This window comes from Poecilia formosa, unplaced genomic scaffold (assembly GCF_000485575.1).
Source record: "Poecilia formosa unplaced genomic scaffold, Poecilia_formosa-5.1.2 Scaffold255, whole genome shotgun sequence".
In the NCBI taxonomy this organism is placed as follows: domain Eukaryota; kingdom Metazoa; phylum Chordata; class Actinopteri; order Cyprinodontiformes; family Poeciliidae; genus Poecilia; species Poecilia formosa.
This window is the reverse complement of record NW_006800194.1, coordinates 13035-37712: the sequence shown is the minus strand read 5'-3', so window position 1 is coordinate 37712 and position 24678 is coordinate 13035. Positions and strand designations below refer to the sequence as shown.

At 43.9% G+C, this 24678-nt stretch overlaps 1 protein-coding gene across 1 annotated transcript in view; it reads left to right on the top strand.

Moving 5' to 3' along the window:
• Nucleotides 1-22814, top strand: part of skia (v-ski avian sarcoma viral oncogene homolog a) — a 92400-nt gene extending 69586 nt beyond the window's left edge. Inside the window, exons 2-7 of the mRNA XM_007570072.2 lie at nt 16357-16473; nt 16552-16667; nt 17070-17356; nt 17433-17761; nt 18228-18458; nt 19726-22814. Of these exons, the coding sequence (XP_007570134.1) occupies nt 16357-16473; nt 16552-16667; nt 17070-17356; nt 17433-17761; nt 18228-18458; nt 19726-19896 (1251 nt within the window). The 3' untranslated portion in view covers nt 19897-22814. The remainder of the gene's footprint in view (nt 1-16356; nt 16474-16551; nt 16668-17069; nt 17357-17432; nt 17762-18227; nt 18459-19725) is intronic.
• Nucleotides 22815-24678: the final 1864 nt, after the last annotated feature.

Sequence of the window (24678 nt, the reverse complement as noted above, 5' to 3'; positions counted from 1 at the left end):
GTCCTTTATTCCCCCTGGTGTACCAGCAGGTTTCGACCAATCTGTTCTGTAGGAACTGGTTCTGGTCCCAGCTTTCTGTCACCTGGAGGAAAGTCAGAATTTGTTTACTTCATAACATCTGCAGCGCAAACATGTTAGGAGATGAATATTCAGCTCAGGAACAGCTTTAACCTCTGAACCATGGCCTGCCTCATGGCCTTTAAATAAGACTCCTGAAAAGTCTCTAGCTCTCCAGGTCTGAAAAAATATAGAAAAATGTTTTCTGGGATTTTTTTCCTTTTTCCATTTTCTCATGGACAAGAATCTTGTTTGTTGAGGCTAAATCAGACCTGAGCTTTTTAGGCTGGGTCTAGTTATTATGTCAGAGTACTGAAACTTTATTTCTACTGAAGTAGTAAATGTACCAGTGTTCTCGAAGCAGTACTTTGAGAACACTGCTTTCAGAAGTGTTCTCGCAGTGTCAACATTTATCTGCATTTAGTGTGCAATTCTTCAGCCCATGAAATTTGTTTTAGCCTAGAAACAAATTTCTAGGCTAAAACAAATTTAGCCTAGAAATTTGTTTTAGCCTAGAAATTTGCCGTTCTTATTGATTAAGAAAGCCAATAAAGATGGAGGCCAGTTGATGGATCAGCTGGACATTTTACTACTTCACCATTTTGTTCACGTCTGTCTCACTGCTATCAGCTCCAGGTTGCAAGTAAAAGATTTACTTGAAGGTGTTGATCGATCCTGTCCTGTGGTCTTTAGAAGGCTGAGATGGTTGGACCATGTGACCCAACACATGCAGGCTTTCTAGCTATTTCATAGTGTCACCGAGGTTTTCTTAAAAAGGAAATATATAGAATACTTTAAAATTAGAAGGAACTAAGGTACATAACAATGATCAGACAAACTAAGGATTATTGATTAAAAAGTTTTTCTGCCCGTGAGTCAAAAATCTCTTAAGTGTTTGAAGATGATTTGGCTTTCTGAAAGGATACCACAGAGAAACCATGGTTCAAAGCGTGGGAAACAAGGAAGGGCTTATAGTCCGAAAAATACGGTACTTGAATGATTTGAATTATTTAGCACTATGAACTGAAGAGCCAACAGGAATCCCATAATTCACCAGATTTGAACTGAGCAGGAAGGTTATGGAGGTGAAATTATGATGTTACTGACATGGAAAACAGTCTGTCGAGATGCTCTAGACTTCCATCTCATAGTCAGGCTGAATAAGATCTCGGTGTGATCGTCATCCTCCATCACAGCGCTCTGATGTCATTCAGCTGTAGGGTTTGTGGTTTGAAATGGGCTGCTATGGTTGGTAGTTAAGATTTAACTACATCGCTTACTTGTGTCTGTTAGTTAAGATATGATTATTCAGCATTTGGTTTTTATTTTCCATACAGAGCTGCTAAAAGGTTCTGTGCTTCAGCTGACAAACAGCTGGTTGGTTTGGTTGGATGGAAAGTTCCTTGTTAAGATGTTAATCTGCTCAACAGGCCATCTGCCGCTGTTTGTGGGATTAAATGTGACCATGCAGCACGTGAGTCAGACATTCACATGAATGCACACAGATGATTCAGTGCAGCAGTGCTGAGCAGAGTGAGATTAGGGAATGCGTCTTCAACCTGCCGACCGGTTGGCCCCACCGGTCTCCGCCTGCCGCCCACAACTAAAGAGCCATGATTACTATTTTATTACAGCATGTCAGTATTCTGATGCTATCAATAGAAATTAATTGACCGACAATTGATTTACAATAGCGCTCCCCTCCTCAGCGCGGGTCCTGGGAGAGCCTCCAGCGCTCATTGATTGGTTCCTCCTGAATGGCCCTAATGAGGCCTCCACCTTTCACAGCCTGCGCCGCAGAGACATCACTGCTGGATTTTGAAGGGATCTATCTGCTTTCTCTCAGACCTGGCCTCTTACCTTGTTGACAACGGTCAGCCGTGCAACACTGGCGTTCAAAGAAAAATGTGGAGAGGTTCTCTGGAGGAAATGGACACGGATGATTTTGGGCTTCTGATCTCGTTTTTGTTCAAGACTTTGACCAATATCACTTGCTTCAAGAAGATATGAAAACAGTATTGAAGAGATTCGTCCAGTCTCCCTGGTGTGAGAGCTCTTTGACATCAACATCACAGGGCACCCAGTCAGCAGTCCTAAAGCAGCGGTTTAACCCTGAAGCTTCCAGAAGGCTGCACACTTCCTGGAATCTGCTAAAAGCCTCGGGACCTTGATTAACCTCTGAAATGTTTCTTTCAGAATATCTGGCTATATTACTGCACTTCCTCTGATTGCAATTCATCACTTCACTGATTGTGGAAACGGTAAACCTTGACTGGTCTTGACTCGGTAACAGCTGTCACATGGAAGAGTGTTACGTTGAGTCTGGACTTGGTCCTCAGTTTCTCTCTGCTTTGCTCCCACCCACTGAGCCTATCTGTTCCCTTTAGCACACCTCTATTTTTACCCTCCAAACCCAAACACAGCAGTGGAGCATAGCTGGCCCGTTTCCAGGAGTTTGTGCCTCTGCTGATAAAATGGTTGAGGAGACTGATTGGAAGAGGACCGGCTCCCAGCTGGCCACGGGGCATGCAGAACATCATTAGTGCCAAGTGTCTGAAAGCTGTCGAAAACATTCCCGTCACAGCGCAACTGGAGTGCTCCCTAACAACCCGGAGCATTATGCTGCTGCTCCCTGAGCAGGCCGCCAGGCTGAGCCCCACAGCAGCCGGCTCGTCTTCGCTCGCCTCCGTCGCTCGGGTCTCCAGGCCTGAAAGCGAGCAGCTCACCTCTGGGAGAAAGAGGAAGCATGTGACAGCTGTCAGACCCTTCCCAGACTTTTATTATCGTCGTGAATCCAGCGGCAGACAAAGCTCACTCTGCTCTCCACAGTGCTCCCCTGTGGGTCGAGTCTTTAAAGTGTTAGTGCCGACTCTCGGCTGCCAGCTAATGATGGTAATATCTGTGGTTTCCTGTTGCAGCGTTACGGGAACATGGTGTTGTCTGTTTTGTCAGAGATCTTCTAGATGCACAGTTCAGCCTGTGGAGGACATGACCTAGTGTCTCTCACTGAAGCACTTCTCTTTTTCTCACAAAGCAGCTGCTGACTTCCTGTCTGGTGTGCTTGTTGAAAGGAGCCAGTGGCATGGCATTAAATGCGACCTGCTGTTAGAAAGGCTCTGACGCAAATTCTGCCTTTCTGGAAAAAAGAAAAGAAAAGAAGAATGCATTCAAGTACATTTAGATGCATTCAAGTACAGCACTGGTGGTACCACTGCTGCAACCGACTGCATTCTGCTGCACCTGCTAAATGGGACAGGAAGTGGGAGGACGGTCTGATTCGAGGCAATTTAAACACTGATCTTCCCCCTGGAGCCCATCCCCATTTCCCACCATCTTTAGCCCTCCACCATGATGAGAGGAGGGCTAACCATCTACAGTGAGATGGATTCTCTGGTTTATTTGTTCTGCACATAGTTTAAAGTGGCCAGGAAAACATTGTGGTCTATTTTTGAAGATTTATTCAAACTAAGGCAGTGTAAAACATATACTGTGTATGAGTAATAATGCTGGTGTGTCCAGAATGAATATCACCAAAATCTACATGGACAGCAATATGTGTTGGCTGCAATAGTGGTGACATGAATCCACACTTTGTATGCAAGTGTTTGTCAGACATTCTGGGTGGTTCATGTTAAAGGTCACAAAGAGAAATGCTACCAGGATAAATGGGTTTGGAAAGTTTACGTACACAGAAGGCAAAATTTTACAATCCCAGATGAGAGCGCTAATCCCCCACAATCCCACCAAAAACTAAGTCTGTACAACATAATATCTGACCCACTGATTGGCAGTTCTGAAACAGTACTCCCCTAATTGCAGACGGTGTCTCTTTTATTTAGTCTTTATCTTTGAAAGGTGCCAAAGTTTGCACCAAGGATATAAAGATTTGTTTTTGGTCTTTTTATATTTCTTTTTCCATGTTCTTAAAAAAACCCCTTATTTATTATCAAAATGAGGATTTTTGAGAAGGTTTTTATTTATTTATTTATTTATTTATTTATTTATTTATTTGACATTAAGAAAACAATGTCGATTTTCATTCTGTTCTCCTGTAATTCTTGAAGGTTTTAGTTTAAAACAAACCTCTTCTATTTATCCGAAGCAGTTCTACGGTGCTTCATGACATCCTCGACTTTTTTAAATACCTTTTTGAAATCAAAACATCTTCAAATCTTAGTTAATAAGATTAGATTGACAATAATAGTGATTTGATATTGTTACACGGACATCGCCTGATGATGACGGTGGCTCCATTGGAGCTGGACTCCTCTGTCCTGTCGTCGTGTCTCCGTCCTGCAGAGAGTCCTGTTCTTCTCCGTCTCTCCTCATAATCACCGCTGTTTGCTCCTCAGCAGCCACGGCTCTGGGAGAATCTGTTTCTCCATGGCAGATGATGGACTCAGCTTGCTGCTCCCTCTGACCCCACATGTCTGCACATGCATTAGCGCAACCACACTCGACCCACTTAACACGCCGCTGCAACAAACACGGCCGTCAATAGGAACAGCCGCCTTTTTATGCCGCATATAGTGAGCTGCTGTCCCACTTGTGAGGGGCCCAGTGTGCTGAGCGCTGGTATAAAATGCGGGCAGAGCCTGGTTAGGATGGTGTGGTGTCAAGCTGACGTTTGACCTCATCTTACCACAGAGACAGGAAGGAGAGAGAAAGAGTGCAGCCTGCGGCCATCGGAGCGCTGCACGCTCAAAGAGCGGCTGTGTGTGAGGTGAAAGGTGGATGGCTGGCTGGAGAGGAACGCTTTATCCGCACCTTGTCTTACTGGTTCATGTTTAAATACACGCTGGAGATTAATATCAAATATTTTTGAAAGGATGACCCAGAATTCCCACCATCGCTATCAGGTTGAGGTTGAATGCAGTGATCTGGACGACGTTAACCTGCTGAGCAACATTTCTCCCCTCAGCCATAAATTCTGGGAAAGAAGGTTTAGTCCTCAGGCTGATAGGAAGGACAGCAGCTTGCTGCTGTGGGTTTTTTTTTTGTGTTTTTTTTTTTTATTGTTGAGATGTCATGAGCCTCTCCAGTCCCAGAAACAATCTTTGTAGCTTGTTGTCTCTGTTTATCCTGGTTTGTAAAGACAAGATTTGGGCCTGGCCACTGCGTCCTGTCAGTGCCGACCTGTTCTGGCGTTAATGGCCCGGTCGGGTCGCCGCCTGCTGGGCAGACCCGCTTCAAGCCACAGCATTTCCTCCTGCTGCATCTGCAGTCAGCGTGGCTGCTGCTCTGACAGGAAGAGCAGACGTTTGCACAGAGCACCAAAACATTTCCACACACCAAATTAGAAATACTACTGTATGCGTTTCCCATTAGAGTGTTTGCTGTAAACAGAGAGGCTCCTGACTGAACTGGATCCTCACACACATTCATTCATTCTGGTGGAGTGAGCTCCACCTGAGGGAGGGAGGCTCATTTGAACGCCATCGTCTACCCAGACTCTCACCTTCCCTTCGCTGTCCCGCACACCGGCGCAGGCCTGTTTATGCGATCACTCATATTTGTTTCCACCTACTAAGTCACAGAGGAGCGCTCCATCATGAGCCTTTTACTGATGTGGTCACTCCGCGCTGAAAGGGTCAGCTGGGCTGCAGATCAGACCCTTCTGGTCCCAGCTCTGTCCCGCTTACATAGCAAACCTTGCATATTTTCTTCAATTTATTACATTAAAAACAATAACAAAAATATCAAAGGACTTAAGCTATACAATTGTGAGAAGAAAATAAACTGTACAATAAATAATCTTACTGTTCACACATTGCTGGACTTTGTTGCTCTTAATAACCATTAACACTTCTTCTTTCTGTTTTTAAATGACCTTGATTTATGCAAATACTATTGTGGTAAATGATGTTTCATTTTTAAAGATACAGTTCAGGATTTTTGGGGTTTCTGTGCAAAAGTTAGAAAAGTTAACATTGCTTCTCCAGTAAATAACTCTGTTGGTTTATACAGATGATGATGAAAATGCACCACTACTGATCTTCCAGTAAGAAACTTGAGTACACAGAGTAGTTGCCTAGGAACTAAACAGTAACTACCTTGCTAAAAAATAAAATAAAAAAAATAATCATTTCACATTCACTTAAACTGACCACAGATCATCTGAGTATCAGACTGTGACAATGAAATCCTTCACACATTCTATTTCCAGTGTATGTGGCAGAGCGCAGTCCTCTGGTAAAATAACTGCACAATGCAACTTGACTGACAGAAGTCCCTCTGTCTGACGGACTAACTGTTAGTAACTGTTAGCTGGACTGATGTAGATTTGTACAAAAGAAACCAAAACCTGCCTTGTCAAAAATATTTACTGTTCAAAAATTAAAGCAGAATGTTTTTCCAAACATTAGGACCTATCCCTCTAAAAGAGAGACCTGAAACAAATTTGCATAGTGTATGATTAATACCAGACTAAATAAAAGTACAAGTTTCTTTTTTTATCAACACGTTCCAGTCTTACTTGTATGCCTTTTTTCAGAGTATGGAAATCACAAATCGACTTCTTTTGGGGGCAAAATGTAGCAGGATATAGACAACAACACCAGTAGCCTACAAGGTACTTGTTAAGCTTAAGGTGCTGTATTGATATTAGCTAGTCATCTTTTAGCTAACATTACCTGCATCCAACAGCTTTACTCAACTCAGTCGGTTAGTTTGGAGGGAAAAACTGTGAAAAGTTCTTTGCGTTTTGCTGGTTTGCTGCCGTGATTCTAACACACCTGTGTATCTCTGCACAGCAGCAGCAGGTCGTAGCGCTCATGTTGCGTTTAAAGGAGGCTCGGAAAAACAGGTTACAACATGTTAACAACGGATTAAACAGTTTTAACTGCTGATAAAAGTGACAGAGGACACAGGAAGTGTGGAAGCCCCTACTGTATCAATTTAACATAGGAATAACATAGAGTCGGCCATTCTAAGGTAAAAACCGAGCGCATACAGCATTCATGTTTTTTTTATTTCCATCCATCCAGACGGCTTCCCGCGCCCCCCCTGCAATGGCACGGCGCCCCCCCCCTAGGGGGCGCGCCCCACAGTTTGGGAACCTCTGGGTGGATGGATGATGAAATCAGAATGAAAGCAAATTTATTTAGTCTAGTGTGATATCAACCTACTGGGTGCTTTAAATCATTTGGCTGAACATTTTTGTTACTCTCTGTTTATTACAGATGAACTTTGCATTTAACAACCAGTCTCAGAGACCTTATGTAAGCACATCTTTTGGCTGAAGTTGCATCTTTCTTAGCCTCTATAGACCCTAGTTTTAAAAATACTAGGAATTACTGTGCTCATGTTAATGTTAGAATTCAATCCCAGAAGAGGATAGAAAAGTTGTTGAAATGTCCGAGCTGTATTTACCCTCCAGAACCGTCTTTAAGCTATCCATCACTTCCAACCTTCCAATTCCTGGTCAGCTCTGAACAAGGAGCGCCGCTCTTTTCCTCATTTCCACGGAAACTGTTGCCAAAGCTAATTTGGCAAGAGGAAACAGAGACCCTAACCCCTGCCCATACCTCCCCAATCGTTCCCGTTTCTTCACTCTATCTGCAAACCTAGACATGCATGGAGACAGTCTGTAGTAGAAAAAGACTCATTTATTGTTTTTCACTTCTCCAGGCTTTTATCACCGTGGTCGTGTGGTTGTTTAATGACTTCCAGCCTCTTCAGGTTAAACTCTCCAGTCAGGATGCAGAGATCTGAAGATCTGGTCAAGTTGTAAACAGGACATCTTGAGGAAGGACAGTTGGTTAAAAACAATCATCTTTTTGTGTTTATGTATCTGTGGGACCAAATGACAAAGAAAGCTCTTGACTTACTACAGCAATCACTTTTCCTTACCTGTTTACTGATGAGCTGTACTCAAGGTCACGCTTTAGCTAAGCTGCTGTCACTTTGTCTAAGCATGTCATTGCTAATGCCTCATTCTAGATGTTCTCCTGTCATGTTTTTCTAATGCATTTAATGCAATTAATTTCTTTTTTTGTTTGTTTTACAAAGCTAGTTTTGAACTTTTACACAGTGCTGTAGAAGCATTGAACCTTCAGCCAGTTTCAGCAGTTCTGGGAGGCTTCTCCTGTTTTTGATTCTGGTGTCCCTCTGGACCCTTCTTGGAAGTGGGAGGTTGAAAAGTACTGCAATTTCACTGCAGTGAAATAATAATAATAATAATTTTGAATAGCAGTAGGCCGTCTGGTTTGTAGAAGGAGGGCGGTCCTCTGGGAAAGCGCTCGGAGATGTCCAGAACAGTGTGTGTCTGGAGTGTGTCTTTCAAGTGGCGGGGATGCAGACAAAGCCGCTGTGGAATGAATGACGGCTTCCATGAGAGGAGACGGTACGGCCAGGTACTGCTGGGGCCCCGAGGCCCCTTGTCCCATCATCACTGTACACATGGGAGTCTCAACATCTGCCGTGTGTCTGCACACTCACCAGGCAGGCATCTTTTTCCTCAGCTTTACTCAACAAGTTCATACTTGCTCCCAATAAATCCAAACTTATTGAGTAAATACAGTCACTTATGTGCTGAGCACAGGAAAAATTACTCGGCAGCACATCAAAGAGAATATTAGATGAGGTCATTTAAAGTCTAGTCAGCAAACCGGTTCATCTCAAACACAAAACTGCATCTCAGCAAGTCTGCAGGCTCCTGAATAATAAGACGATAGGATCCCCTTTTTTTTTTTTCCGCACAATGCTGCAGCGGCCCAACTGGAGCTATGGAAAGTGTTTTTGCTGTTTACTTCATTGAAGACAGAAGCCCTATTGTTCTCCGTGACTCCTCAGCCAAGGAGGTGATGGTGAGATGAACTGGTTGCCAAATTTAGAGCTCTTCTGTGTTCGCCTGTAACCCACAAACACTCACTCGAGGATTCGCTCTGCAGTGAGCTGCTGTTTCTCCTTCTCTGCACCATGCTCGGCTCTCGAGAGGCATGCACAGAAACAGGCAGATGTAGAGCAAAGAGAGGACGCTACATGCGAACATAAACATAAGCAGGTGGTGGGAGCTGAACTCGCCTTCTGAGGGCTGCAGGACTTTCTTTTGCATAAACAGATGAGCCATGTGTTGTCTGACACCTGTTTGTTTCTTCTGCATGTGCAGGTATTCTTTAGTGGTGAGGGCTGAGCTAAACTGACACTTTGCTTCCAGGAAGGGTCCCCACCCTCTTCACAGCTCAGGGGGCCCTCTGAAAGACATGCAGAGAGGCCAAAGTCAGGTCACAGGCAGGGTGGGGCCCCATTCAGCCTCCTGACTCAAGACAAAAGCAAAGAAAACAGGTTGCTCGGCCTTTTATCTCAGCCTAGTCTGCAGGGATGCTAGATCTGCAACCACTTCTTCAGCCAAACATCTAAAGTTTGAATGTTTTCTGCTGACAGTCGCACAATCCTCACAAAAAGACAGTCCAGGTTTAACCTCCGATTTATACAAACCAATCACCAACATGTAGGCATTCAAATCCATTTTTCAGACAAAACTTCAGGTATGTAGTCAAATATTGACAGCTGTGATTTTACACATTTAAGCATATTGTTCTGTATGAACAGAAACACATTTACCACAAATGTGTCTAACATGTCGAACGGTGGCCACATGTCTGCAGATTACTTTAGAACCACCTCTTGCTTTAGTCACTGTGTATTCTGTTTCAGGAAGAAAATGACTGTTTATGTTTTTAGAACAGGCCTGAACCCAACTGGAAGATTCTGCAGCTTTCTGCTTGCTTCACTCTGCAGCTGGAATTTAGCTTGTTTGCAGAAGACATCCTGTAATCTGTGACACAGGAAATGCTCTCAGACAGATAGATGAACGCTGAGGGGCGGGGGAGGGTTTTAGGAAAGACAGGGAGTGGTAGAAAAGGAAACAAGGTGTTGACCAAAGTGACAGATTGTATCAGGACAGAGATTCTGCTTTGCCTTAATAAAGGCTGGCTGTCATCTGTGAGTTGTTGATTCTTACTGGCTCTCATATTTTCAGCATTACACAGTCTCTGTTAAAAACCCCACCCACAAAAAAAGCAATGTTTGGTTTCACCTCAAACTGACTTCATTTCCCTGAGGTTCCCAAAGATATTTCCTTCCAAAAACTTTCAAGACAGCATTTATATAATCACAGAGGAACCACAACACTTTTACCACAAAACAGTTTCCCTGTTTTAGTGAGCAGAAAATTAGCAAGAGTGCAGAAACGAGCTGATTTCACACTTAAGTTTCAGAAGGTTATAAACCGGTAGTTCTCCTTAAATGCAATGTTTGTCTGATTATCAGGTAGTGCGACCACCTCTATAGTGGCATGGCTTTTCTCAGTTCCCAGCTGTGGAGCTTCTGATCATCAAAAACAGTAACACCCAATCTTACCAAGTATTTTTTCCTAATTTCTAGGAAAAAAAATACCAGACTTTAGTATTTAGTATTTTTCTCAGTATACCTGAAATAAGACAAAACTAATTTACAAGTAATTTTCCAGCAAGATATTCTTGAACATTGATCAAAAGTAATAATACCGATGGCAGATTTCTATACTACTACATGGGGAAAACATCTTGTTTTCTATATTTGAACTTGTTCTGAGAAGGATGATTTTTGCAGTGAAGCCAGACAGACATGGGCATTAACCTCAGTGAAGCATCTAATGCTGCACATCGTTCTGGGAAGAGTTGGAGGAGCAAATAATCTGATGTCACTCATTCTACCGAAAGACTGGTTAGACAAAGACTGAACATGGACGGGCTGTTAGGAAGTGTTGCTAGGAGAAGAGATCTTCTCTTTAAAAAAACACAATAAAACAATAAGTCCAGCAACATGACTTTGACAAGTTGCATCAAAGTTTACTGCAAGACCTTTGCTAAGAAATGTCTTGCAGTCCCAGAAAAATGAGGCAGAGAAGCTTGAAGCTTAACCATAACCATTGTCATCTTCGGTGGCAAACTAAAATATCAGCAGAAAAAAGATTACTAACTGATAAGCGTGGTGGAAAAGCTGGTGATTTGAGATTATTTTATGTTTATTATGTTGTAATGAGACTTTTAATGCAAAGTAAACAATTTTAATGGACTTTTAATGCAACTTTTAGTGCAACTTTGCATTAAAAGTGTCATTATTTACCGAATGACACTTCATGACAACAGCCATAGACATTCATAAAGACTCCTTCGTGTTCATAATGTGTGTTATGTCATGTTTATGACAGTGTCATGTCAGTCTTATGCACACTGCTTCAAATCAAGTCTTACCATATTTTCAAGAACTGGGTTTTATTTCAATCGGCCGTTATTGTATATACAGTAAATACAGTTATTCAATTGTATTTATTTAGTTAGTTAACATTACATCACAGAAATACAAGCATTGTTCATAAAAAAGATTGTATTTTTATTTTTAGTACGTAGTACTGTAGTTTTTGTGTTCCTAAATGTTCCTCCTTTTATCGTCGCATTTTTAAGTAGATAAAAACTGTTGTCCTTGTTTTCAAAGTGGTAGGAGAGCCTAGATTTCACAACCAAACCTCTGAACAGTTTGTTTTGTCCTCACACTGAACACAGTGAGCAGCCAGAGCAGGAAAGGAAATCAAATCATTACGTTGAATTATTTAACATGGTCTGATGTTTTTTGCGTGGATTGGTTAGAAAGTCTGGTATTTAAATCTGAAAGGTCAGCACAGTGAAAGTGGAGTGTAGTCAGTTTCATTGAGATTTCGGTTCCCTAAATCCCTTTGTCTAAAACGAAAGTGTTTGGATGTGATTCCTGCTAAAAAAAATAATTTGAAAAAGAAAATCTTCCAGAATCTGTCCTTCTGGCATTATGGAACAGAAACAGAGCAACTTGTCAGAGAGTTCAGGTCTGCTGATTTGATTTCTCTGAAAACGAGTGTCTTGTCTCAGTGGAGCAGCAGACACAGGAAGTTAAAGAACAAGGGTTTTTAAAAGTCTTTAGAAGAATACCCCACCCATCCTGTCTCTGCCACAAACAGCCTCTCTAACAGACACACACACACACACACACACCCAGACTGAAGATGTGCATGGGGCCCCTGCAGCAGCTGAGACATGCCTGACACTCCGACTGATGTGGCCCCATGACTTAATGCTTTGTGAGTTTCTCATGCGGGGTTTATTCCTGACTGCCATGTGCAAAGTAAGGGGCTGTAAATTAGACACACATGAGCTGCAGAGCTCGTGGTTGCATCCACACAGCAAGCTTAAAACACATGAAACACACAATAGAAATACAAATATAAGTCAAATACACGTATGATCTTATTTACATTTAAGGAAATTCTTTCCATTAAAACTGAAGTTTGGCATGAAACCAAACAATATCTGAATAACAACATCAGGACTTAATGTGACTGGTTTGGAAATAAAGGCAGCATGTGTTGGTAACCTGTAGCAATTATATAAGATAAATTCTTCCTCAGTGGTGGACACTGGAAGGAGAGTGGCAGATTCAACTATTTTACAGGTGTAGTTTGAATTCTGACCTAGCAGCAGTTGCCATGATGGTAAGACTTTTAAGATTAGGTATGTTTACCTGGAAGTCTTGTGTTTTAAAGTCTCGAGTCACATTGAACGTTTGACAACCTCTGAGGCTTTAAACAACAAAGGTCTCAGAGAACAGGTGTAATGTCTCCATTCCCGAACAAAGAGCTAAAGAATCGCATGAGAAGCATCTGAACCTCCTCACACGGCGAGCCACCGATGGGTCCATTCAGCTCTGCCGCTCTGCAGATGAAACAGGCCCTACTTCGTAACTGAAGCATGCTTGTAACACGGTGCTGCTGCGCTGACAGTACAAGGTGTGCTGTTCTTAGTGTGAGGTGTTGCAGCAGACGGTGCAGTGTGAGCACGTCTAACACACCCCGACTAATCTTTAAGCCTTATCTCAGAGGTGTGACATCCTGTCTATGCAGTGTGAGCCACGGCGGATCGCAGACAGCTGCGTAAGAGCATGAGCATGATTCCATTTGCATCATGCGCGGAAGCCTCCTGTTGGTCGGTCAGGGCTTCACCAGAAGACCCCTAAAGGGTTTCCATGGAGGCCCTTGGTTGTTCAGGTCTGCTTGTAGAAAGGGTTCTTAGGTTTACATCCCTGAGCCAGAGAGGGGTATCTGATTATGTTCAAGCACCCAGAAAGACATCCACATCTTGTGACGGAGTCTTTCTAGGTGATCAAGATGAGTCCTGAACTCTGAGGAACCAGCCCTCTGTCTCTGTGCTGGATGAAAACTCCCAGCCTCATGCCTCTCGGTCTCGCTGCTTAAACATGCAGATTTGTCTCTCTTCCTCCGAGTCGCCCTCCCGCCCCCTCCGCCGCTGAGACCCACAGGCTCAGCTGCTGGTTTTGTTGACCCCTAAACGCTCTGCTCCAGCCAAGATTTCTAGCGGATCTCGTCCTGCTGGAGAGCCGCAGTATTGGCAACCAGTGATCCACGAGACAAGGACTGACACGTGGCATGGAGGCGCAGATTTTGTGTGTGCGCGCGTGTGTGTGTGTGTGTGTTGGAGAGAGAGGATCAGCCGCTCTGTAGGCTAGCCACTTGCCTCTAGCCCTGCTTTGCTACAGTCAAATCTAGGACAAATCTCCTCATCTCTAGATAACCCACAAACTGTCAGCCTCTCTGGGTTCAGCTCTGCTTCCAGGACTCCTATAGCACTGACACATGGGGGGAAAAAAATACAGAGTACTTCAGAACAGTTTTAGTCATTTTGGACGGCAAATTGATCAGTAATGGAGGTAATTGATAGAAAAACTGAAGAAATGGGATCCATCTGGTCACAAATTTTCCAGCTCTAAATGGTTTATTTGAGTTTATTTGCAGTTTGATGGTGATGGAGACTTCGTCAAACAAAACCAAAATATCTTCAGCATCTTTGTGAACCTATATATTTTTCTATAGCATAAGGCTTCTAAAGTTGTACTAACTGGCCAGAAAAGGACTCCCATGATGTAATGGAAAGTTAATGAAAGTCGTGGAGCTGAGCCCTCAGGAGTCTAGTGGAACGAGGACAGCTGTCATGTTGGGAGTGCTCGCCCGTCTAGTCACACCAATTCCCCGCCAGTGCAGCTCTGATTACATCCACAAGTGGCAAAGCAGGCCGCCGTGCCAACATGACCGGGAGGGGGGTGGAGGGGGCGGGGGGGGACGACCTCACCCAGCTGCAAAGGACCACCTGTTGACACCCAGCAGGACGCTGCTTTGTCCCAGTGTGTTCAGAGCACTGTCCTCTGTCCAGTCCTGACATTGTGTTGCTGTAAACTTTGAAGGAAGAACAAGAGCATCACATCCTCCAGAGCAAAGCAGATTCCTCATGCAACAGTTTTTACCGTGTCTACTGTAGATAACCTTTGGATTCCCAGCAGACCACATATTTATCACATTTTTGTGTTGGGGGGACAGATCAAAGTGCTCAAACCCAGAACCCACAAACCAACCATCTTCAAACCAGCTGAGCCTCATTTTACCCACTGAAAGACAGTTTATCGTCACCGTGTTACTTCCATACCTTGACAGCTCCTCCACTTCCTGTAGAGCCCTCGTCAACAACAGACGTCCCCACTCAGCCGTTCAGCTTAACATTTTTAATCGATTATAAAGGCAGAATCATTGGCTGTTGACGTCTTCATGGTATGAAGCTCATAAGTAAATATTCTGCAGTAAATCATTGTCAGTGTTTACCACAACAACGTGTGAAACATGATGTAATTTATTTTATTTAAAGTAGATAACTAACAATTATCCCTGCTGCTATTGTTACAGTTCTAACATTTTGATATAAAAGCCTTTACTGTTTGGTAAGACAAATGTTGAAAACTCCTAATAAGCTGATTATTTAATCAGGCTCTCTGCTCAGGTAGCTGGCCTGCAGTCTGTTTCTTCATGACAGCTACAGTTTCTAGACAGCGCTGCCTTAAATAGAGTGATGAGTAGAGCAGAATTGTGTTGGAGCACAGCGCCCCCTCAGGATGGATGTGTGCACAGTTCAGTCTAGCCTGATTTGTGTTGCTGTCAGATTTTTGATTTTTTAAATTTGACTTTTTGACTTTTGCCTTTGAGTGTATCATCAGCTTTGCCTTGTGCGACTTCTGCAGTTTGGTTGCTCTTATTTTTAGGGAGTATCTTTCTTAATGCTTTTGTCTGCTTTCAATGCACTGTGTTGGTAGATTTGACTCTGCACCAGTCAGGTTTAGCTTCCATTAAGAAAAAGTACGATAGAATTTTTTTTTTCTTTTTTTAGAGAGCGACACACTTTCTGTTCAGTTTCTGCAGTAACTCAGAGTGCGTGTGTGTTTGTGCGGCAGCTAGTGACAGCCACAGCTGGGAGAAGCTGAGGTCATAGTGACAAAGCCCTTCTTGTCTGCCTTTCTGGGTGTATCGGAGTGTGTCAGACACTCACACTGCCCCAGTCACCTCTTGCCTTCTCTCTTGGCTGGCAGTATGCAAACACACCTTCGCTGCTCTGGATCCTGTGTGTGATGCAGAGTGTGGGTCGTATGCGTGTGTGTGTGTGCGCACACCTAAATTTAACCCCCTGGTGGCTGCAGCCAGCTCCCCTAACGGCACGTTGCTCGGTGGGTTTTCACTTTATGGATTTTTTTAATGTAACAACCTCTAGCTAGCAGTGCAACTTGTGATGACTTACATCCCAAAGGGACACATGGAATCAGACTAATGTGTAAAATCAAAACAGAGTCTGCAGTGTTGTCACTATGAAGAACTATGCAACAGTTGTTGGACATTACATTCCTCTCTGTGCCAGTGATAAATCCAGCCTCTTGGTTGAGGTCTCTGCTAACAATTTTCTGACAGAAATCTGGATTTCTGTCAGCTGACAGAAATATTTAACAATAACGTGAGAAGATTCTCTTATATAATAATAATTCCTTCTGATAAAGATGTGTGTGTAAAAGGCAACGAATGTTCTGTTTTGGAGTGTCCACATCAGGGCGGCACTTCTGATATGCATACCCCTTAGAGTTAGTCAGGATTATGCTTTATTAGCTATAGGCAGACGGTGTCTCATGTGCTCCAGACAGCGGTCAGATTAGACTTAGATTGGACGGAATCAGGAGGAAATCATTCATGTCGGAGTCAAGCTAACAGACAAAAGCACACACACTTCCCATGTTCATTTCCCTCCATCTGGAATAAGTGAAAACTCTTCCAGCTTTTTATATAAAATGTATGAAGTATTTTTGACATGATTGTGAAACTCTCAGTGGCAGTGATTGTATAAACGAGACACAATGCCCTGACTAACATGGAGTCTTTATGTCAACGTCCTGTCTGTCTTTTAGGCGTCTGATGGCATCCCTGTGAAAAAGTCCAAACTGGAAGACATCCCGTCACAGTCTCCACTTGGTGACAAAGAGAAGCAGCACGACTGGCTGCAGTCTCTGTCTGCCTCAAGCAAGGTCAGTGTGGCTGAGCTCAGATGAAAGTCCTGATCATTTCAGATCAAGTCGTCTAAAGTGAGATCTTGTGTCTCTTAGGGGATCAACTGCCTGCAGCCCAGACAGAGACCTTCAGCTTTCAGACCATGGTCTCCTCACATCTCTGCTGGGGAGAAGGAGCCGCCCCCCCACCCTCTGGCTCTGCTGAGAGACAGGTGAGTCCAGCTCAGAACCTGACAACACTGTGATCCACCCTGTGTTACACCCTGTGATCCACCCATTGGTCCACCCATTGGTCCACCCATTGGTCCACCCATTGATCTTCCTTGTGATCTAACACCCTATGATCCACCCTGTAGTTGACCTGGTACCTTATGGAAACATCTGATTCTTTTAGCTCTTTATATTCAGTCACAGCTGAGGGAAAATCTAATCTCTTAAAGCCACAGACAGCTGTGGTTTGAACATCATGGCTGTTCACCGTCTGGGTTTGCTGGTGCTCCAGGGGTCCGGCTCCCCCACCCGGCCCGGCCATGTCCCCACACCAGGGCTATAGACTGCCACCTTTATAGATCAGAACACTACGAGCCTTAACATCACCTGTTGTTGTCCTCCAGCTTCTACAACTACAAGAGCCTCGAGAATGCTGTGGCCCCCAACGTGGCCCTCACGCCACTCCCTCTGGGGAAGGCGGGGCCCACATCCCCACCTGCCGCCAACACGTCCCAGCCTTCAGATGAGGGTGCCAGTCACAGCTCCAGACCTCGTAAGAGAAGAGCTACGGAGGAGCTGCCGGCTCCAGCTCCAGAGGGCCCTTGCCCCCCACCTGCTGCCGCCTGCCGGCCCCCACCGCAGGATGACAAGGACTCCGAGGTGGAAGTGGAGGTGGAGAGCCGTGATGACTGTGAGTAGTGCTCCGGCCCTCCTGTGTTCATAAACGTGTTGCAGTCATTGACGTGTTTCTTATCTTTCCTCCACAGTCACGTCCTCCATGTCCTCCCTGTCCTCGCCGTCCTTCACCTCATCCAGCAGCTCCGCCAAGGACCTGAGCTCACCGGGTGCCCAAGGGCCGGTCTGCACCGTCACGTTGGCGGAATGCTCCGCCCCTGCCGCTGCAGTCCCCGCTGTGGCCGTGGCGCCTTTGGAGCTGGGGCTGGAGTCAGAGCTGGAGAGCCTCAGGCAGGCGCTGGACGGCGGGCTGGACTCCAAGGAGTCGAAGGAGAAGTTCCTGCATGAGATCGTGAAGATGAGAGTGAAGCAGGAGGAGAAGCTGGGCTCAGCCCTGCAGGCCAAGCGGAGCCTCCAGCAGGTAGTTAGGCTCTGCACTCATTAACTCCACATTCCAGCTACACACTTCTAACATCAACAAACTGATCAAAGAAGAAGGACTTCAACACAACTCGTTTCTCAAAACTAAAACGTCACTTTTATTGGCCACTGTACTCACGCAAGTATTCAGCACTTTCATGACAAGCATGTTTAGTATGCAGTGGAACACCTTCTGCTGTTCTGTTCTGCTGCACGTGAGTTTTATAGACAGGCACCGGAGGAACCAGTCTTTTCCTCCACAGCTGGGTTTGGAGTTGTTAAAAATAGCATTTATTTTACTCTTTGTAACATTAGTTTTATTTAACATTTTGAATAAAACGTTAAATCACTTGTTGATTACAAACACACGAGGAACTTAGAAATTTGCTAATAAGAAGAACTTGAGTTGCACACGGAGATAAACTCAGAGAACTTGCAGGCTAACTGTAGCCATCTCTTCTTCACAGGAGCTGGAATTCCTGCGGGTGGCGAAGAAGGAGAAGCTCCGAGAGGCGACCGAGGCCAAGCGCAGCCTGAGGAAGGAAATCGAGCGTCTGCGAGCCGAGAGCGAGAAGAAGATGAAGGAGGCGAACGAGTCACGGATCCGTCTGAAGAGGGAGCTGGAGCAGGCGCGGCAGCTGAGGGTCTGCGATAAAGGCTGCGAGGCCGGCCGTCTCCGCGCCAAATACTCCGCACAGGTCAGGCACAAACTGGAGCCTCTCACACTCTCACTTCCAAATGTGGAAATATTGAAAAACCATCAGACCCCAAAAGTGGCTAAGCTGCTGTATGTACACAGCAGTCATATTGTCTCACTTTCAGGACAGGGGGAGACAGAAAGTGTTCTCTTCCTCCCAGTCAGAAATGAACGGGTGTAGTTCGGCTCCTCCCCCTGGAAGAGGAAACGGGAAGAGGCGTCGGCTTCCCTGAGGCAGCTTTAGACAAAACAAGAAGGAGACTCTGTCCTCCAGCTGCGTCCATGTCCTCCTGCGGAGGAGACGCTGTCAGCGCAGCCAGGAAAACAAACAGGATCAGGACGTGAGAGCAGCAGAGTGTTTGGATGAGTGTGAGACACGAGCTCTGCGTCTTTGATCCGTGGTCCAGTTCCAACTAGTTGTCTGGCAGCAAAAGCTGACCACTGTTTCTGGAAAATACTGGGTGGAAGGACGTTCAGCGGCCGAGCCGCTGCTCCATACGTCTCCATGTGAAACCCTCTGTTTGGGTTTGAGTGGATGAGGCTGCTGTGAGGAGCACATGGTGCGGTGAGGTCACACTGACCTGGCCTATCAGCGCTCTGCGTTAGGACATCCAGCAACCTCAGCCAATGGGAAGACGTGTTATTCTGGGACGGCTGAATGTCTCCAGCCTGAGGGAGAGCCCTGCACCCACAATCAGCCGTGTTTAACTCTCTGTTCCCAGGAGCGCAGGCCTTTCTCTGATTTTCCTGTGCTTCTCGGCTTCACAGCTAATGTAGCTAATGAGCAGGGGGCGGAGCTAATTCTGCCTCAGAACCTGAACAAAAGAACGAGTCACAACTCGAAATGGCTCATAATGGCAGTAATGTTGGCCTCTGGTTGATTCTAGCAGTTCATTCATGAGAGATTCTGCCGGTGGGAACTTTAGTCTGAGCGAGGCTGTTTCACAACAGAACCGTGAACAGTTGCCGTGACAACATTAAGAAACCTTGGGTTTGAAAAAGGACAGCAGCTGAGAGGAGTCGGTTTGTTTACACAAGGAAAATGACTCTTTCCATACAATGTCAGAACTATTTGATCAGTGAATTACATGCAGTCATGCCGAGAGCCCAGACCCTCTGGACGAAGCAAAGTGCAGGACAACGGGCTGGTTTTTACCAGACTAGGGCTTCACCTAGCACAGTTTTCTGGCCGATCATTGTGTTTGAAGTTTATTTAAATAGAATAGAAGGTTTTTTCTCTTAAGATGACTTCTCTTTGTGTTTATCAGATCGAGGACCTCCAGATGAAGCTGCAGCATGCCGAGGCCGACCGCGAGCAGCTCAGAGCTGACCTGCTGCAGGAGCGGGAGGCCAGAGAGCACCTGGAGAGGGTGGTAAAGGAGCTCCAACAGCAGCTCTGGCCCAAACCTGGCAGCAAAGAAGCGGCCCCTAACAAGTAACCCCGAGACAAGCATCGGCACTCAATCATTCCCCCTCATTGGTCTCATCCCATCCGACACAGCCTGCTGCTCCAGCAGCTCTGGGCCGACCCACGGCACCACCGTCACCGACACCTGAACCCAAATCGTCCAGAAGACAGAGAAAACGTTCCCATCAGAGGAAACACGCAGGTGTTTTCTGATCCAGACCCATGAAGAGTTAAGGGGAGAGCAGAAGCAGCCAGGGGATACGCGTTTCTAAATCCAGCACTGACTGACTCACCGTTCACACTCAGACCTGCAAACAGACGAGGACACGGAGTTCACCGGGCGCAGCAGCGCCCGCCAGGAAACGAAACCAGACTCTCACTCCGCACTAACAAACTGCTGGAAGGCCGTCATGACATCACAGCTGCAGCGAGGGGCCACAGCCTAGAGGGCGGGGCCGGGGCCGGCCCCTCCAAATAAAAGGCTTCCAGCGTCGGCTCACGGCTGGAAGCAGGCAGAGGCTCTTCAAGACATTATAAGCTATCTAGAGACTACATAGTGATATGTACAGGAAAAAAAAAATGCTTTCATCAGTGCTGATGGAGTGGAAACAAATGAATATGATAGACAATAAATGTAAAAGATGCAAACTCCACCACGGTGTGGACGTTCAGGAGGTTTCCTGTCACTCAGCTACAGATCCAACCCTCCATTCAGGCACAGTTAAAGGCACCTTCTCTGTTTTCACTGAGCACTTGTTGGACAGTCTCACACACACATCCACGCTGGTTGCCATAGTTTTACTTTGATTTTTTTTTCTCCCTCCAGTGTGAGCGTGGCCTTGTGTTCTCGTAACGTTTGAATGACAGACGGCGTGTTTTTTTTTTTTTTTTTCCCTCCAGACCGGCTTCGTCATCCAGGAGCTTTTCAGCGGGCTCTTGTCAATTACCACAAAAAATGTCTGATTGTGAAGTTAAGGCGTGTAAATAAAAAAAAAAGTTCTTTTTGTTTTGTACTTTACAGTAATAAATCGCACTTTTGTCAAAACTTTAAAAAAAAAACACCAGAAAAAAAAATACAGTTTAAATGCGTTTTACTGCCACCGTTGTCATCCAGTGGCCACAGAATCAAGCGAGTAAAAAGCTGCTGCGGTTTCCAGCAGCTGATTGTAAATAGACAGGAAAATGTTCAGCAGACAGGACTTTTCAGGAAGTTTGGAGCAGCTCAGATCTCTGCGGGCTGGACTGTTACAGCAGCACGAACAAACAAACAGTCAACTCTTGGATGTTGTTTTTGTATGTGGAGATACTTTTATTGCTTGTCTGTTGTGTTCACAATTCGTTTTCCGGTAGGAATCTCATCCTCTTTATGCATGAGAAACGAAAAAGGTTTGCCATTCATATAGTCACTTATTGGGCATTGATACTGTACGTGTAAGGGTTTTTATTGTGTTATGCAACATAAAGCGACTTGTCTTATTTAGCAGGAAAAGCATTGGTGTTAAATAAAAGCCAAATGCCATTTTTAGATCAACTTACATTTACAACAAAAAAAAATAAAAAATAAAAATATTAAAAGAGGAAAACAAAAAAATGAGTGCAATGCTGGACAACCTCAAGTGCCTGAGAGATGGGCGAAAGGTTTCCAGAGTCAGAAACCTGACGGCGGCGCTGCCGTCTCATTCCCATCAGCAGGTTTCGAAACGAAGAGGCCCTTCTGTGCTCTGCAGCGCTTTAATCAGTGTTTCCTTGAATCAGCAGTTTACAGAACTCTGCGCGGCGCAGAAAACACTCTCAACAAATGCTTCAAATGTTTTTTTTTGTTTTTTTTTCTGATGTCTGAACCAGTGATATGCATGCTCTCAGAGGAGATTTTATAAACGATCCTGAAAAAAAAAAAAAAAAAAAAAAAACTTGGTAAATTGTTACTATAAATTGTACATAAGGACTTTTACAGTTGGGTTTGCTGATGCAAGTGTTGGACCGGGCCTTTTCTGATGCAGCATTACAGACGTTCCCTGATGTTGCCTCCCTCCAGCAGACCCGTGTTGGTACATTTTTCTAGTAGTTTTTACTCTTCAGAGTTCATATCCTCTGTGTTCTGGTTTTCTACGGCGGAGGGAAGCGCTAACATCGGCCTGTTTGCTCTCCCGTCCAAAACAAAGAAAAAAAAAAAGAAAGCGATTTAATGATGTCTTGTTTTCTAAAGGAGAATCTTTTTTTTTTCTAAGCGATGGGCAGCAAAGGAGCAATAACAGTCCGTATTAATAGGCCAAATACTAGCCAGTGTGAAGATTTGAATACAAATTTACATGTGTAAATATGTTTTTCATTTACGATACTGTATTATAAATGTACATGGTGTTTCCATATCTTTTCTTACAGCAGCTGTTTGTTTTTCTTTTCCGTTTATGTTGTTGTTGTTGTTTTTTTTTAAGTTTGTGTTTTAATGAAAATGTTTCAGGAACAGTTGATGCAGAGAATATTCCCTTCATAAACATTTTATCCTGTTTTTTTTTCTTTTTTGTACTAAATAGTTTTTACTGAATTATCTTTTTTTCACTTCTTCATATAGATTTTAAGCAAATGTTCAGCATCGTATAGCCGGCCCACATGACTTCCTCTCCCCTCCCTCATGTATTATTTTTAGCCCTGTGCTGCTGCTGATACTATATACAGTTCTAGAAATATTTTTATGTAAGAGGCAAGCTTTGTCATGTATTAATGCCACATATATAATATGAAAAGAAGTTTGGCTTATTCATCTATGTCCGTTTTATTCCCCCCACCCCCCCGTGTTTTGACACCTTTCCCCTTCCCTGCTCTAACGACTCAGACTATATTGTAAAGGACTTTATGAGATTATGTTTGAAAATAGCCATGCTTATATACTACAGTGACTGAATGTACAGTGTATAGATGCATTACCAGAAATAAAGATGTTTGTCCAGATTGAATGGCCCAGTTTCTGTTCATTCCTATTCATCCTAAGGTAGTGACAGACTTCATGCTTTGTTTTTTTTTATTTTTTTTTATTTGTTGTTTTTTTTTTTCAGATTGGCTCAACAAATAATTTCAGGTCGATCCAAATCAGAGCTCAGTTTCATTTGTTTCTTTGTTCCATCCTGCTGCAGCATCAGTGAAGCTTCTGGAACCAGGCCTGCGTTTCAATAAATCACAATGTAACCAAGTATAAAATTTAATTCAAAAACCAAAACTGATTATGTAGAATAATACAAAAAGTGATGAATCTTAAGTGTTTATTGCTGCTCATTTTGATGATTAGATATAAATCTATTAAAAACAAACAAAAAAAATCTGTTTCTCAGATGATGGACTCAGACCTGAACTTTCAGAGCCTCGTAAAGACGGTTACAAAGTCGGCCTTCTATGACCTGAAGAGCATTTCCAAGATTAAAAGACAAATATCACAGCAAGATTTAGAGAAACTCATCCATTTGTTGATGTTCAGTTGCATTAATTTCTGCAACAGTGTCTTTACAGGTCTGCCTGTAAAAATCAATCAGGCAGCTGCAGCTGATCAGAAGACTGCTGTTCACATTCTCACTGAAACCAGGAAGACAGAGCACATCAACCCAGCTTTAAAGTCACTACACTGGCTCCCTGTAGCTCAAAAAATAGACTTTAAAATACTGTTTAGTTTATAAATCACTGAAGAGCTCAGTTAGCACCACAATACATTAAAGATCTGCTTTAATGTATTGTGATTAAACAAGATCTGACATGTTATGTCATGTTTAAGACAGTGTCATGTCAGTCAAATAAAGAATTACCACAGCAGATAGATATATCCTAGAACTAATGATGATGGCAAGGAAAAAACCTATAACTAAACAATGACTTAGCAGCCCAACCTCCAGTATCAAACAGTCAATGGGCATTGTTAATAGTATTCAGGACATGGAGCATTTGGCCTTTAAATTAAAACTAGAAGAAGAAAAGGGGGATGCTTTCTGGGAAAAATGGGACACACACCCTATGGTAAGAGGTGACAGCCTATCATTGCCTTGGCACTGCTTGTGTGTCTTTTTTTCTTTCTCCACCTGGTCATCATTGGTATTCTTGGTTTTTAAGAAAAAAATGTTCCACTTTATGTGTTTGTACTTTTTTTCCGTTTTCTTTACTATTTTGCTGCTTTATAATGTAAAATGTTTTGATGAGAAAAATACTGAATTAATACTAACAACAACAACAACAACAATAATAGTAATAATAATAATTATAAGAGTATGTTCTTGCTTCCATTTCCCATCTGGTTTACGTACCCAGATATGGTTGTTTTAGAGCAGCTGCAGGAAAAAAAAAAAAAGCCCTCCATAATTACAGAGGAAACCTTGAAAAGCAAAAGACGAGTTGCAAACTCTGAACTAGACACTAGTGCACCCCGGATCTCCATTTTACGCCTACTCTGCCTGCCAGCATTTCATGTAAACATTCATTAGTGTGAGCTCCAAAGCTGTGTGTGTGTGTGTGTGTGTGTGTGTGTGTGTGTGTGTGTGTGTGTGTGTCTGTGTGTGTGTGGAGTATAGCTTAGCTTCAGGCCCCTCTCCATCCAGTGGATGTTGTTCATGGCCAACCGACTGATTTTTCAAAGGTAAATTAGGCTTTAAATACTTAAAGAACTTCAAAGGTTACCTTAAAGTAAAATGAGAAATCATATTTCTCCTGCTCTATCTTTTCTTGCTGCAGCGTCATTGATAGAATGAGAGCCACTGCCCACTGTTGCTACATGCTAACCAAAGAGGAGTGCCTGCTGAAAGTCGCTGACTTGATGTAATTAGCTGGGTTTCCTTAG